Consider the following 17,485-nt stretch of genomic DNA (forward strand, 5'->3'; position numbering starts at 1 on the left):
TGTCTCTGGTATGAAGCTCTTTATGAGGTGGCTGACGAGCTCCAACACATTGCACCTGTGGCAGCCAGGTAGAACTGAAACACAAAGAGTGAGCGCTCTCATGAAGAGAGCCCCTAGAGGTCAGTGACGGTAACAGTCTCCATTTTGTCCTCTCACATAAAGCAACTTCTTTTCCTCTTTCACCACATCCATAAATCTCTTTTTTCTCTTTTTTGAACTTGCCCTCATCCTCCTGGCTCCAATCTCACCATCCGTCTACTGATATGACCACAGTCTCTCCTCTGAACATTTCCAAACCTTCTCAGTCTGGCCTCTCTGACTTTACCTCCTAAACATCCCAAAGAGAAACTCAGCATTTTGAACTCTGCATCCTCCAATTCTGCCTACAGTCTGTTCCTCATCAACTCTGTCTCCAGATTATACAACAGCACAGGTCTTGTACACCTTTCCTTTCAATCTTGTTGATACTCTTTTGTCACACATGATGTCTTTTATCACCTATCCCAACCTGCTTGCATATGCTTCTTCACTCTTTTTCTACATTGTCTGGATCATTAAGCCTAAGTACCTAAAGTCCTATACCCTTTTTATGTCTTCTCCCTGCAAGGTCAGCGTTCTACTTGTGCCACTCCCATTTACACACATGTATTGTAACTTTTTGTGACTATTCTGCAGCCTGTTTATCACCAAAGCAATCAGGCAGGGGCTTAGAGCCAATCCTTGATGCATTCCAAACGCCACCTTAAATGCCTCTGTCACTCCTACAGCACACCTCACTATTGTCTTACAGCTACGATACATGTCCTACACCACTCTAACGTCTCTGCCAGTCCAGGCTTTCCCATACAACACCACTGTAGATGATACAATTTCATACCCAGAAAAGTCAAGTATGAGATGACTTGATTTGAATTTGTGAAATGCTGCTCTTTTGTCCAACTAGTATGAGCACATGAGTTCCTCAACAGAGGCAAAAGTCCCACGTACAGCACAAATGTCCCAAACAGTATTACTATTTTTGAAACACTTCTCAACAACTGGCTAAATCTATTCTGGTCTAAACAATAAATTGATTACAGGAAAATGTAAAATTAGTTTCCAGGAAAAGATATGTTTTTCTATCCTACACCTACTACACTGCTGAGAGAAGGGAGCTGGACAGAGTCTACAGATGAGCAAGTTTTGTCTGATTACAACTTTAGACCAACAGCTTACCATTACCAGCAGTGTACTCTTACTGATTCTTATATTTTTAGGATGCTATGGGTCACTGGTTAACTTGAGGGCAGATTTTTTTTAAACTTCTAAATTGGGATTTCCTATCAACTAATTTACTAGTTAAACATTGTCTTTGATTCACTCCAGTCTACTCATGGACAAGTGTATCTACTAGTATCTGTATGCTACCAGTGTGTTACTTTGCCTTTTCTTGAAGGACTACTGTTCCCACCAATGAGTCAATATTTTTGCAAAAGAAAATCACTATTATGAGTTAGTTTCATTATATGTTTTTTAAGTAGTGCTCCAAAAATAATTAACTGAGCAAAGATCTTACTAGTGTAGTGTACAAGAATGACAATCATGAAGAACTATTATATATACCAATGGCTTGCCATAGCGTACCCAACATCCAAGGGGGATAGGGTGGGTCGATCCTCTCATTCTTAGCGTATGCTGGATGAACCCCTATTCCTACAGGCATCAAGTTGCCCCAAATAAAAATTACAAGACAGAAACTGCCTAATACGATTGAGACTAAATATTTTATGAGCTTATAACTGGATATAGTCCTGTTTTGTCATTCATATGTTCAAAACAGATTCATCAATCCATACATGTGACATCATTACTAGTGAATAAAACTATCGCGTTTTTGTTGTCTTTAGTTAATAAATGAAAAGTGCAGCACATTCACAAATAATAATACAAAAATGGGCAACAAATGGGTTGTGCATTTCATTTTAAAAACGGGCTATTTGTGATTTTAATTTCTTATTATAGTCCTTTAGTCATGTGTTTTACTCACATCCCCGACAGCGGATTGGCTGAGTGTGAGCACATTTTTTATTGCGGCTTGTCAGTGCATCTTTCTCAGTCACCACCACCGGATGGGAGGAGAGGCGGAGGATAGATGTGTTAGAGGAGGAAGAGGAGCGAGAACGGCAAAGGAGTGGAGAAACGAGTCGAGAAGAACTCCAGGTGTATTATTTTAATCTGCTGAGACAATCAAGACACGAGTGTTATATTTGTTTTCATTATCTTTACATATTATTGAAATTTTCACTTTATTTCAAGGCGAGCGAGTGTCGGTTCGTTTACTCCAGACGCGTAAGGTTACACGCCTTTGGGCATCACCGCCGATGAAGGATGGTGGGCACGACTATGAAGGGGTAATTTCACAACAAAGTATTTTTGCGAACTGCCGAGGAATAAACAAAGAGGAGGGGGCAAACTATGATCCGATGATGATTTCTGCAAAGAAAACTCTGGAGGAGAGTCGTTATCCTGTCCACTATCTGGTGTGGCACAACAAGCACCGTCAGCTGGAGAAGGAACTGGCAACCAGCGAGCAGGTAAGATCGAGAAGAGCGATCAAAGCCCTTCTATTCTACCTCTCAGACATGGCCCTGTTTCAATATTCTCTCCCCAATGTATGATTTTACATTGAGGTAAAGGGGTGGTGGTTTTCACGCCAGTGGTGGAGCATTTTATGAGGAACCTGGCCAATATTAGCGCAGTTAATTGTTATCGGTAGGGTGGAGGGAGACACTTGTAGACTATATAGTTTGTGAAACTGGAATTCATTCATACAATGTTCCGATATGCATTACATGTCAATATACGCCACAAAGGCTACTGATGTTTGAAATATCCACCCTCCTTGTCTTTTTAAAATGCAGAAGTTGTATCTCGACTTTTTTTTTTTTTTTGCTCCCCCCACCCTCCCGCACAAATTCAGAGTGGCTCTGGATGGTGTTCCACTCTGTAAATGCGTGTGTGGGTGTGAGTATGTCACAGTCAGTGGGTCTTTATTTGTGTGCATACAAGCAGCATTATTGCCGTGTCTACTCCAAACTATGCAGGCTCTCCACCTTCCCACCAGCATCCAGACCACTGGTGAGTGGGTGAAACAATGCAGATGCTGATGGATAATGTGGGCGAACAGTTGCCAGCCAGCACAACGCATAAGAGCAATAAAATGCCATAAAATAGTACATTTATTTTCCTATCTGTGGCTTATGTTACTGTCAAAATTGTACTTGAAGTCAATAAGCAGAGCCCGGCAGATGTAAGAATAACACTATTTTGGTTGTGAGATCTAATCTAGAGCACACTTGCTTGGGATTTTTGATTTTTTCTAAATGCACTGAAGCACTTACCTATTACACATGAGATGCGCTGCAGGTTTTAGGGCTCAGCATTATGAAGACAGGACAACACACTTCATCACATGTTCAGGTGGATTTACCCACACACACTTATGCACACTTACCTATGTCTGCACACAATTTTTACCTTTTGTGCTCAAAATCTTACACCAAGAAGCTTCTTTATTTACACCACAGCTGCTTTGAACTATGATAAGTAACTGTTGCTTAAGATTACAGTCACAGTGACTAAGAAAAACACTTGGAATTCATATCTATATCAAACAGATTTTTGAAAATGCACAGGATGCCTGCAGATGAGATGATTGACTAAAATCTCTAAAGTAGAAGTTAGTGCTAAATAAGATTTTGTTCATTGAAATATGTTTTGTAGCAATTGCTGTTGATTCACCAAGAAACGTGCACTGACTATGAAAACACACACGTGTAATGAAGCAAGAAGTTCTAGGAGGAGTTCATGAATGACATAGTTTTGACTGAGTATAAAAAACATGCTAGTTTTCCTTTTAGTGTATTTGATTGGATGACATCAGAGGAAGCACTAAGACTTGGGGCGATTTTAGCTGGTCTTTGTAAACTCTGTGGTGGACAAGAAGCTTTTGACAAAGATTGGACTTTGATTCCAGTCTGGTCTGATCCTTCTCTCAACTCAGCTGCCAAGTAACTTGTTTTTTCTGGACGCGTCTCAGTAAAATATAAAACAAAAAACAAAAAATAAAAATAAACAATAACACTGGAAAATACAAATGAATGTACTGAGAAAAACTCAGTTCAGTTGACTTTTGCTTTTTCATCATGTGAATCCACCAGAGTTGGAATTGTTTTTGGGAGGGTGTGCATTTGATTTTTTATTGAATTTCTTTAATTGAAATGTTCAGCTCGCTATGAGAAAACAACACCTTCGAAGACCTGGGTAGGGGCTCTTGAATGTTATTTATGACAGATCCACATGCATCTCTCACATGCATTGGTTAGATTTTTATTTCTAACCAATGCATCTTGAACCTGAAACCATTACCACAAGGGTTTTTCATTGTATGTCAGACTTACATTTTTTTTCTTTTTGCCATAATTTTCATGTCTTTTCTTAGTCGTGAAGTTTGATGATATTCCACAAATGTCCTGAAACAGAAGTTGCCAAGAGGTCCATTGAATTACATTTATGTAGTTGCTTCCGGGGTTTTGATGGGTGAGTGGATGCAAAACCTCTTCATAGAAAGGTAGCTCTGTCAAAATGGAAGTCCATGTAAATACTTTATATGGTCTTTAAGAATGTTTATGTACACCTTAGTTGGAGAATAGCTGCGCGCAACTCCGCAGGGTTCTTTATTCAGTTTTTGATTAAGCTAAAGATAAACTTTGATGATGGATGAAAGTTAGGGATTGTTCTGGAGAAAGTTCTTCAAAGACAACTGCTCAGAAGGCTGGTTGAGTCTGAGGTTTTTTTTTTATATGCGGTCCTAAATTTAACATGTAACTGATTTAGGTCAAACCAACCTGAAAGGGCGTGTTACCTTTAATCCACCTTTCACATTGTTAGGCGTGACAACCTCACAATTTTCTACTGAAAGAGGAAGGAAGACTAATGCAAACAACGGACAAGACAAGCACGGCAGATGCTGTGACTTCTGTTTCATTTCATTACTTCACACTCACACCTTTGTACAGAGTTCTAGGTCTCTGCTTTGTTTCTTCATTTACACTCCATGATGAATAACATAATTTGAATATGCATCAATGCTTATCAGATCCAAACGTCACTTGGTGGTCATGTAAAAAATATATTGGCAACAGACGAAAGATAAGATATTTGCATGAATATTGGGAATTACGTTCTACATTGTGAAAGTAGCCTAAGATGATAACTCCTTAGCAACATCTTTGTATCCAACTGGACATGTGTGGTGCTGAATGCTAACATTAGTCTATCCGGGCAACAAGGCAACAAGGTATGTCTGTTATAAAATCTGTAATTTGATGCTGTGGTTGGTGTGAGCGCTAAAACCCAAAGGCACGAATGAACAGGGGGGACTGTACAACAGTTGGTTACCGTAGAGCCTGAATGAAAGTTGATTAAGTATTTGTGATCAGGAAATAGCAATAAATTCTTTCTGCTAGCATTTTCTTTTTGAAGGGGTGCAACTTCATAGATATCCACCAAACAAGGCATTCATTCATTATGTAATTTTAATGAATATCAAACTTCAGAAATTATGTTTCTGTAAAAGGAAGTTATTCATCCTCTGGTAATCTTGATGTGACCTGCATAGTGTGTCACAGTAATTTTAAGCTACAGGTTTAAAATAATATCCTAATGGATTTCATGATAATTGCTAGTAAAAGGGAGATATAGTACCCTTGTATATAAATTGGCAGTTAATGGATTTTATCAACTTGAAAGCATTTTTTTTAGCTTTTGTGTTCACACATATTCTGGACTAAACCTTGTGTGTCAAATTATTTGTGTCCTGGTATATGCATTTCTTTCTCTTCTTTGCATTGCATTTTTCTTTACCATTAATGTGCTTAGAAATTACTGTATATGGTATTAAATTAGATAGACAACAAAGTTGGTCTTTAGCGATTGGAAGGTTTCTGTACTGTAAATCAATAACAGGCAGGTTCATATTGTGCTCATATTGTGCTGGATCTAAAACTTCATGAAGCCACTTTGTTTTTAAAATACTTTATAGTTTTAGTTGCTACTACTGTTATAAAGCACTAAACTGGTTAGAGTCAGGAAAACATGATTACTCTCATTATTACAAAAACAAGTTGTAAAGTGGCCATGCGATGGGCTGCTGACCTGTCCAGGATGTACCTCGCCTCTTACTTGATGACCCCTGGAGCACCCGTCCCTACCTTCCAAGGGTAAATATGTTTAGATAATGGATGAAAAGTTATAGCATGCAGAACTTCATGTCTATCAACACCAGAACATTTATGTTTACCATTTTTGAGGTCATTGTGAGATCAAATTATTTAAAAAAAGAACTTCAAGTATGTGGTCCTAGGATCTGCCAACCCCCAGAGAAAATCTTTCTCTAGTTTACCAGTATTGTATTAGCACCATAATTCAAATGTATCTTCATAAATTTGCAGTTATAGTTCCACAGGTGTAGTATTTTTGGGAAAAGCATCAAATGTTTTCAGTAAAGTCAATTGAGTGAACTAAAAACTGTAACAGTCTGTTTTGCTGGTGCATGGAAATTTAAGAATACCTTTGCAGTGAAAGCTACAAGTTGTGGTATGGGGCAGTGGCTTCCAGTAAATCTAACAAAGAAGTATTCATTCTAAATTCTCTAAATTTTCATAATGAGATGCCATAATTCCAAGTAATGGTTTATATATATATGGGTTTTTACTGAAGTAAAATTGGTTACAATGAAAGGCATCCAAGGTAACTGGTGAACAGCCATGGTAATTTACTGAACTGAATAGTAAAAGTCATTGTTTTAAGCTCCTTTTGGGAACTGTAAAACTGTAGCTTGTATTTATTTATTTTTGAAGTAACTTAAAAAAACAAAACTGCTCAATGTTTCAACACCAAAACGGAAAAAGTATAGAAAGTCTCAAAAGATTTTATTCTCTCTTTTTGTTTAGTTTTTGGGGTAATGAATTCATTTTTTTTTTAATGTTAGCTCCTGGGCATCCCAACTCCACAGGCTCATAATTAGCTGTTTCCATCTTCTCATCAGTTATGAGCAGCTAGCAATATGCTGCCCACATCATATTTCATGGGGACTGTTTGGAATGACATGGAGTCATCCAATAAACAAGAAAATCCAGACTACTGCATATTAAAATGCAAAAACTGCTGAAGATATCTTATTTTTTAATCTAGGTACAAATACCCTCTATTCAGTGAGGTAGTAGGCTATGAAACAAAGCAGGTCGTGAATGAAAGCGTTGTCTCTTTTCACCACCCTGTTTTCTCTGTTTGACTTTCTACATCAGGTCGTGCATTCACATTTGCATTGCCATTTTAACTGTGAAGTAGAACGAGTTCTTTTGCTTGTTTAAACATTTCACATGCATTAAAAGCTCATAGGTGAGACTAAACATAAAATTACCATATAATAAACATCAGATTTCAGAAATCATTGATCATTCATGTACTTTTCAGTAAACTGTGAGTGGTAAAATAATCTGGAAAAGTAAACATAGCACACCCCAAATCCAAGCTTTTGTCTTTGAAAAAAACAAACTGGAAAACCACACACAGATACTGGCAGATGCAAATTAGTATTTTGGATAACTGGTACGTCATTGGCCTACATAAATTTAAATACAGTTTCACAACACAAGGAAACGAATTTAGTCATAGTAAACTCCATGACCTGGAATAAAAAAAATGAGAACATGAGTTTGTTTCTGTAATAATGTTTAGTAAATATAAATTATTATATAACCAAATAAGTAAATCAGGACAATATGTCATTTCTCAAAGTTTGACTGACGCTTAGTTGAGCTTTCGTGCTGTAATTAACCAGGACACTGCATGACATGGATTGAGCTGGACTTAGATTTCCATGTTTAGATTTAGAAATCCCCAACTATACTAATATGGGCCACCGACCTACATTTCACAGTAACCTACTATGTTTGCTACCAAGGAGATCAACTGGATGAAAAACAAACATTGGGATGGCTAGACTACATTAATGTTTATCTCCATATGCAGCAATTTCCACATTCATTAGTGAAGTTGTGTCAAAACTATCTAGTTGTGAAAAAAAGCATGCTCAAACTTGTTAAGAAATCACTAGCAACTTTTATGTTACCTCTAACGATTCCTTTAAAATAGAAAAAAAAGAAAGAAGTAATATGTGAAGCAATAAATTAAACTACACCATGGTAGAGTTAATTAGCCTCGTGACTTTATGAACCATTTAATCGGTCAGTTATCAGACTATTGCTTTTACCCTCCAGGAAACATTACTATCACACATTTTAAAGACTGGCTATTTTAAAGATGCTATTTTTTCCTTCCAGTCTGAAATAAGAATATATCCTTCAAAGACAATGAGAAAATCACCATGAGCTGACCACTGAATCAAAGTTTAAATCTAATTTCAACATACACAATTTCATGATTACAGTGAGAAATAAATCCTTGACTAAACATATCAAGGAAATATGTGAAAGGAATGTAACATGAAAGTGGTCATTTTATTCATGTTAAGTAGGATTTTGTCTTGTAATGGCATCTGCAATGCTAACAACAAACTAAAGTGCAATTTCCAAAACAAAATATAACAATTGGTCAGATTTTCTTTAATTAACTGTGAGTTTTACTTCCTGTGTTCAGGTTCTGGCTTTGTCATCTTTCTGGCTTTGTCTCAGAAAGAGAATATTAAGTACTGTCAGGCTGATCAAATCAAGTTTCTACATAAGATATACTGTGACTAAAACATTTAGAATCTTATTTTACATTCTGTTAGTGGATAAACAGAGGGCTCATCCCGTCATTTGACATACTTTCCGAACTAAAGTAAGTTTTTGACCCACTTTTAGGGAAAGTAAAGGCAGATGTTATGAACCGCTCTGACACAAAAACAGAGAGACTGGAGAGAGAAGCAGATCAAGTGCATCAATTTATTATAATGACAGAGTGTGCTTTGACAGCGTCCATGACATCACATTATACAGCACGCATTAAGATGTCACTTTACAGTCGTATTCTGACAAGCTAAGTTATGAAGGCAATAATGTGTATCTGTTTCATCATAGTTCTTATTCTTTGATAGCTTTGGTGGCTCTCAGTTGATAACAAACAATTAACTAAGCATGGTTGCATGGCTCCCTGGGTAAAAAGTAATATACAGATCTCTCTGTTTCAGAACGTCATGTCCAAGATCTACTTAAATCTTGGACATTGAATATGTGATGGCTCTACATATTCATTTGAATTTGCCACTTACATGCAAATGAAATAGCCAGCAGGGTTTCTGATTGTTTGATTTGAAAATCTTAGTTAATAGATGCTGTGACTATCAGCTTATACATTGTTTCATGCAAAACATGAACATGTTATTCAGAAGAGTAAAATTATTGATTATATTTGGTGTTAAATCCGAGCTTGTAAAAACCTGTGTTAGAGACCATTCAACCTTGTATTCAATTGGGAAAAGTTAGAATTGAACCGTCCTCTCTGAGGTGGAAACACGATTAATATATAAATAACTTAACTTCTTTTTGAACTTTTATCAAAAATAAACAATTTAATATTTGGGTATGTGTAAAACTCAGATCATTTTCTGCTGTGTATCTCACTAAAAAAATAAAATTCTGTCAAAATTATATGGAAAACATAAATAAACTCCTAACCTTTTAAAACTTTGGCATATCATGTTAACAGAAACATAACTGTGCTTTTTTTTCTTATTTTATTCCATAAGATATATAAATATATATAAACATAATATTGATTCAACATTATAATGGACAGAAAGTTGTGGGTGTTAATTATCTTATTCAGACAAGATAATACAAAGATGATGACAAGGAGACAGCTGTGGAGGTCCTCATGGCTGGACAAAAGATGATAAGATTAGACATCAATCTCAGCAGCAGCCATATTGTAAAATGTTCCCAAATAATTTCAGAGTTTTCTTTAAATTTTCCTTGGGTTGTTTTTGGTTAGAGCACTTGTTGGGCGTGTCATGCATAATAGCCATAGACCTCAGATTTAAGCTTATGACCAGAATTGTTTGTTTGTTTTTGGACAAACAAACAAAAAACTAAACTAGGGTTTTATCTACTTCATAGAAAGTTTTCCTTGAAGACATTTTCTTACTTGATTCAAATGCTACCATTTTATCAGGTTCAAAATATAAAGAGTGACTTAAGGATTGGTCGCTATAAACTAGTAGCAAGTAATTCGGTGTTATTTAATATATATTTGAAAAAATATTTGGTGAAACAAAATTTATTTATCTTGTCAAGAACTATTTATAATCTAAGGTTTTCTTTCAGGTGAAGGAGATCTAACCGAGCTTGGGAAGAGAACAACATCTACCACACAAATTAGTTAAAATCATTCAACAGCAATGTCCGTCCACCTTTTGGTGTTCAATCTCTATGGTGACCAATTTTGAACTTGTCAATGGGTTGCAGTAGATTCTAATCATTGTATGGCCTATGGGATGTGCTTACAGAAACTTCACACACATATCTAGCCTGCCAGTCATCAATGAGACATCTTAGAGAAAGTCATATTTTGGCCTAACATGACAAATCCATATCATATTGGATAGTAGGTGGTGTTTAGACTGTGTTGAGTGCTTGATTTTTGATTTAGATAAGTAAATAAGTAAAATTGGAACAGTAATACCTATATGTCTGTAGTCTGAACAAAAACTGGTAGCGGTAGGAATGGAATAATAAATACAGTCACACAGTTAAGCACAGAGACAATATAAAACCAGGAAGGAAGGAAAACAAACAGTTGAGGGAGAGAATAACATATTTAGCAAGTGAGAAGCAAAGAATTCCAAGAACTGAGGAGGGAACAGACAAACTGAACCAGGGAGTGATGAAAAAAACTTTAAAGTAATACGTAATATAGACTGGAGAAAAGACAGAATGCGTAAAGAAAGTAACAATGGTCCCTCAGCCATGAGCAGAGTCTGTTTTGATCTCGAAATAGAACCGTCTAATTGATAGAGAACAGGACTATTTGAGTAGTAATGGTCTGTCTAAGGGCAAAGGCAGAAAATGACATGAAGTTTTCTCAAGTGTTGTTCCCTGCCTGCATCTCTGTTTGACCCCCATCTCTATCCTTCACTCTGTATTCCTTAATTATGACATCTTCAGCAAGAAGCCCACGTTAGATCAGTGCTATAAAATCCCTCTCCATGCTTCTGGCTCAAGGGAACAGGGCCATAATTTAGCCTTACATTTTCATTGCTTTCACTTCAGTCCTGAATGACTCTATCAACCACTTGAGTTCTGCATGCACCTGTCTTCAAACATCTCCACTTTATGTCCTTCATCTATCTCTATGTCACATGTATTTAGTTTTTCTTACATTTCCCTCCCAATTCTCCCTATCCATTGTTTTCTTGCGAGGATCCATTCATCCATTCCTACTTGACTTTTTTTTCTCACTTCAATGAAATCTCAGTCAGATTTCAGCACCACAAAGCAAGGATGCTAATGCATGAGAGGTTGAACAGAGCAGATTTTGTCACCAGTATGTTTTAACACACAAAAAAATAAAATTTAAAAAACTACAAACTACCATGGGATTCAGTCATTTAAAGGCAAGACTTGAGGTCGGAACCTCATCTTTCTGAACTTTTCCTGGTGCACTCTACTTTGGTGTCTGTTTTTTGTTATATAAGACAACACAGACATAAGACTTTATTTGGACTTGCAGGTTCTGCTCAGCATAGGTGCATGTGTCCTAATATAAACTGGGATCAAACTTTGAGCAGCTCAAGAGACAGTTGGGCTTATCTTCAGAAAGGGAAACTTAACAAGAGCAGTGTGCAGAGTCCGGTTTCTTCCATCCATGAGTCTCTGTTCCCCCTCAAAGTAGCATGCATTTGTATTTACCTACCTTGTGTCGCCTTTTGATGCAAATACAGCTGTAGATCTTTTTGTGCATGTGTGTACCTGACTTGCACATAAATATACTGAAATATTAGGGTTTTTTTTCTCCAAGTATGTAAATCTGAAGGAGGCTTGTTGTAGAGCATCTGCTCATATCAAAAGAAATCAGAGGTTCAGACTTCTGATCAGGATGCCTGTAGGAACATACGTGGAAGATAATGGAAGCTTTATAAAACTTGATGTTCAATGGTTTGTTGAGCAAAATATTTTATACAAGTTCAGACTTTTTGTTATGTTGTTGTAAATGAACCAGTTCGGAAATGGACTTAGAGGTCTTTAATTTTGGGGGTAGTTGTGAAGTTTGGAACATTACCTGATAGAAATGATGGTGAAAGATTACAAGGAAGAAATAAGAAGGCAAATTAAACATTTTCTTGTCATTGGTACAAAAATCTGTTATGTTTCTGTAGTTGAGTTTTTTCACTTCCAAACATGATAATGGAGGTTTTACATGAAAGGTGGTAAGACGTTTGAGGGCTTCAGTTGGCTCTGGGGCACCGCACACTGCTGCCAAGTCATGTTTTCATTTAATACCCATCCACTACCATTTCATACCATCCTACTTTAATTTCTAACCCACCAAGAAACCATTTCACACCCATGTACTTAATGAATAATGAGTAACAAGTAATTTAATGTAATTTTATCTATCCCACGTGATGCTTTATCTCCTGGAGATGTAGGCGATGGGTGGTGATAGCAGCTACTACTCTCATTACTGCATCAGATTTTTAATTAGGCTTTGGGAAAGACGGATTTTAGCTGTCAGCTGCTTCTGCTATACAGCTGGATTCAGATGAATTGCTATAGAGACACAAATAAAAACAATACTTACAGTAGACTATGTGAAGATTAAAGCAAATTGTTTTAAAAGATTTTAAAATGTAGAACACCATATTTAGACATTGCACTCAGAAAAGCATCATGTCTTTATCAATCTTAAAATAAATAAAAGGTAGGCACAACTTCCTTCTTCTAAAAACAATTCAAGTCTAAAAGTAATAAATTTCAACACATATTTTCAGTAACAATGCAGTGCCAATAGTTGGGGATTTTATGGAAATATTAGTGGCTAGTTTTGGTTTTGATAATGTTTTATAGATGATGCTGAGTCCATTCACCCATTTACCAAAAGATACTTACATTTTCTAGCAACATGTTGCATTTTCATCTCAACTTACTTACATTTATAGTAAACAAACCAGTTCATGTCTATTAATGGTGGATTATAATGAGGTATTGATAATAAATAGCCATAGTGAATTTTTTAATCTGATATATAATTTCATTTAATTATCTTATTTTCAAAAGAGTTTATATTACTCTGTATCTCCATTGAAAAAGTTAAAAGTCTGTACTACTAATTTCATTCTTTGCAACAAATGTCCAATTCTTCACAATAATAAAACATTTTGGTAAAATTTAAACATTACTTTATAATTACATCTGCCAGAAGTGTGAAATATGCCAGGCACAATTGTAAGAAAAATGTTTCACTCAAGGACTCTCGATGGATGGTTGGTTCAAAAAGTCCAGTGAAAGTCAGATTGATTTTGTTCTGGAAAAAAAGATTTGGATTTGAAGTGATGGAACATGTTAAGTTAAGTAATTGCAAGGATGTGAAATGAAAAACAGCAGTAACATTATCTCTCAAAAAATAACCTTTCTGGTACATTTTATATTTTAATGTTGACATTTTCATGGCAGAGTTCTGGCAGACAATGAATTAAACTTAAATGTGAGCTTTAACCCCAAAACCTTACACAAAAACATCTTTAAATTTTTAAGTACATTTTTCATTTCTTTCTGTAACTTGCACTCTTTCACTTTTATTTTTTTAGTTTAATGCATTCTACAAAAATATGGTTCCTGACATTTTCCACCAGCTTAAATTCAGCAGAAGGCAATGTTTACAGCGTATACATGTTAAAACAGGCAAGCAGTTTTCAAAAGTGTTATTGAATATAGAAGCCAAATCAATACTGTGACATTTCTAAACATATGGATTCGTTGAGCAGCCTCCCTCCTCGAGTTCAAGGGGAAATGCTAATTGTGTTGTTACCGCCTATTTAAGCTTCAGGAGGCTGTTGAACTTGACAAGTCAGAAGCTGACTGTCCTAGAAAAGAATGACCCTTTGATTTCATTATCAGTCCAGGCTCACAGCAACTGTGTCTTGCTGGATCATTTGGTTTTTATCCAATTCATCTCCTTGGCGTACACAAAGAAAGCAACAGCTGTGCTGTTTTACCTTAAAGAGACTGTGTTATGTAATTAAACACATAATCTACCTGCACTATTTAAATAAACTGTTTATACTATGAGAGTCAGCCTTCCGTGGTTTTATGATGAGAGGTGTCGGCTCGGTGCACTAAACAGGTGTCAGCACCCTTCAGATAACCATCGTCTTCCTCCTCGCTCCCACTGCCGTTCCGCCGGGTCAATCCGCATCGTAGTGCCGTCTTCATCCTTCTCTCCCTCCTCTTTTTATCTCGCCATCTGTCTGTTGAGCTGTCAGCCGAAACTGGCTCTGATGCTAAACAGATGAAGTGCAGTGAGAAACAGAAACATTAAATATGCCACAATGTAGGTCAGTGTTTTCACTTGATGGTTTGGTCTTTCTTTTTGTTCCTCCACTGTTTCAAGTCTCGGGCCTTGAATGCCTTTGTGCGAGTGGAGATGCATTGCGGCTGTGTTAAGTTGAATGTCAAACGTTTCAAGGGGTTTTGTTCTTCGCCGGGTGTATCATCACCGCTTGTTCTGTTCTCCCTCAGTCATTGTTGATGTAGGTTTAGTACTGTCCTTTTCATCTAAAAGCAGTGATTAGCATTTAACTGCAGTCCAGCGTTTGTCTACATCCCATCAGGATGGGCATTAAGAGGTCAAAAGGAAGGCAGGAAAAGGAGGAACAAGTTATTTTTATAGCACCACCTCCTGATGTGTCTCTTATGTGCCCCATACACATTTGGGAAGCCTGCTGTGTGTATAAGCACTTTTTTTTTTACATACGTGTGTTGTGTTTTTTTATGAAAGATTGATGTCGGCCTAAGTACCTGCCAAGCCGCATCAGGCGCAGCACACGCTGAGCAGCAGAGAGGAGCGAGAGAACAGAGGCTGGAGGAGGAGGAGGAGTGGGAGAAGGAGCAGATGCCACAGACAGAGATGCCTATCAATAATGCAACCCCCAGTGAGCTCACAATTGGAGGAGGGCAGGAACAAATGAGGCAGAGAGCGGGACCACTGATGAAGAAATAAGGAGTTGTTTTGGATACTTCTACAGGATGATGTAGGCCATAGAAAAGACTCAAATTATGTAACTGTGGAAAAAGTAGAGAAAGAAAAGCAATAATGAAGAGTGAATGAATGGTGAGATTAGGAATAAGTATAACAGAAAAGGAGCATAAAGACATAGTTAGTCCCTGAAACAAAAATTCTGTATAAAATGACTATGATTAATAACAATAATCCCAATGCCTTCTGCTGGCTTAACTCCCTGATATTGCTGCTAAATATACAGATCCCTCTGCTACTATTGGCATTTCTGGAGGAGATGTGTAAAAAGCTTTAAAATAAAAGGCAGCTGATGATCCCAAGATGCACCTCTTTGCTGCATTTCTCCAATCTGTGAGAACCTATTTTCTTTCTACACCCTGTTACCATCTTCCTTCTGCTGTTCGTGGCAGATTTTATATGTTTCAACTATTTATCTGACTGTAAATATGGAAAAGGGGCTACTTTTGTAAAGGAATATTCTGACCAAATATCACCACAAAACTGACCTGCTTGAATAATATGTTTTTGTCTTTGTTTTTCTTTAGTTGCTAAGAATAGCTAAGGGTGATTGGCTTCTGTCATGTCATTGCTTCAGTACGTTGCAAGATTTAGCATACCTCTTGAACTTTTTAGTAATTTCACATTAAATTTCACATTAAAACCACAAGAAGTTTAACACAGGGCAATTATTAATACATGGGTTCAATTTTCACCTTTTCAAAACATGCCATCATTTTCCTCTTACCTCATAATGATGCACTTTGTCTTGGTCTGTTATACAGAATCTCAGTGACTTACACAGAAATCTGAACTTCAAGGGGTGCTGGTACTTTTTCATTTATACCTATGGGAAAGAGTTAACCATAGATTCCTAATTTAATGATCACCGGAGCAAAAATTAATCAAAAATAAAAATAAATTAGTGATACCAATAAGGGTGCAACCAGAAATTTTGATAAAACAATCATTTCTATGGGAGGATTTCTGACACTTTTTCATCTGACACAATGGATGGACAAAGAAATTGTAACGTGTAACACTACTTCATAAAGATAAGAGTTGATTTTGCAGGATTTGTACACATATATTCAAGGGGTGTCAATAAGCCTCGAAGGTGATTTATTTCTCATTTATTCTGTACTTTAAAGGTATTGGCAGTCAGACCACTCAAATTGTAATAACATACCACAGAACACCAATAAAGGCATTACCAGAACAGTGTGAACCAGCCTAAATGCTCTTTATTTGATAAATAGTCTGATGAGAATCTGAATCCTGAAAACTGCGTCAGCAGTCCCTCAGTAGTAGGAAGCCAAAGTGAGCCAAAAACACTCCTTCTGCAGCTCGGAGACTCTGGCCTGGAGAGACGTTCACACATCAGTAGTTTTAATTTGTCTAATCGAACCTGTGGAAATACAAAAGACTCCTGGGTGAAAAAACTGGCACAAGATTTACATCTAATCTTTTGCCTTACATTGGTTTGAGCAAAATGCTAATATGAAATTAAACACTGCTTCACCTTTCTGTTGCTTGATTGCACCTAGCCTTTAATTACCAAAGAAAAAAAATGCAATTTTCAAAAGATAATATTAATTAATAAGAGAAAAAGCTTTTGACACAACAGGGCCAGGTTGGTGTCTAACTCCGAACCCATTACCTCAATCAGATTTCTTTTTAGACTTTGACTTGGAATTTCCATCACCTACATAATATCATTATTTTTGTAAAAACATTTTAAGCCAAAAGAAGGAGCCAAAGAAGAAAGGATAAAAATTGAGAATATATCTATTTAAATTTCTTCTGAATTCTTGCTGCAGTGTTCTGACTACACAAAGAACTTTTTGGGTTTTTTATGCACTTTCTTATTGTAAAGTATCATGAAAGCACAGCCTTGAAGTAACAAATGCATGTACTAATTTTTCTTCATCACTCTGGACAGAATATTTCTAATTTTCTAATTTTTCTAATTTTCTAAATTTTCTAAGGGATACTAGTGTATATTTGTTAGAGCAACTCTCTTTTTGTCATGTAATCTGTGAGTGACTAGTATATTGTTGTCCATTCTTTCCATTTACCCGGTTATTGTTTAAGCCTTCAACATTATTTTTCGTCTAGATGACTAAAACCAAATGCATCCAATAATGAGGGTGTTTAATTACCATTACCACCAGAGACAGAAACTCATGTGACTTCCTGGAAACATAAA

General features: G+C 36.6%; 1 protein-coding gene across 3 annotated transcripts in view; it reads left to right on the top strand.

The window, feature by feature from the left end:
• Positions 1-2,063: 2,063 nt before the first annotated feature.
• Positions 2,064-17,485, top strand: part of ankrd13b (ankyrin repeat domain 13B) — a 45,115-nt gene continuing 29,693 nt past the window's right edge. The window contains exons 1-3 of one of the 3 annotated variants that reach the window (XM_044118902.1): positions 2,064-2,199; positions 2,296-2,390; positions 2,481-2,573. In XM_044118902.1, coding sequence (XP_043974837.1) covers positions 2,109-2,199; positions 2,296-2,390; positions 2,481-2,573 — 279 coding nt within the window. In that variant the 5' untranslated portion in view covers positions 2,064-2,108. Of the gene's footprint in view, positions 2,200-2,295; positions 2,574-17,485 lie in introns of all 3 variants that reach the window. The other 2 variants (XM_044118900.1, XM_044118901.1) reach the window with 2 other exon arrangements.

This window comes from Gambusia affinis, linkage group LG06, assembly GCF_019740435.1.
Source record: "Gambusia affinis linkage group LG06, SWU_Gaff_1.0, whole genome shotgun sequence".
Classification (NCBI taxonomy): domain Eukaryota; kingdom Metazoa; phylum Chordata; class Actinopteri; order Cyprinodontiformes; family Poeciliidae; genus Gambusia; species Gambusia affinis.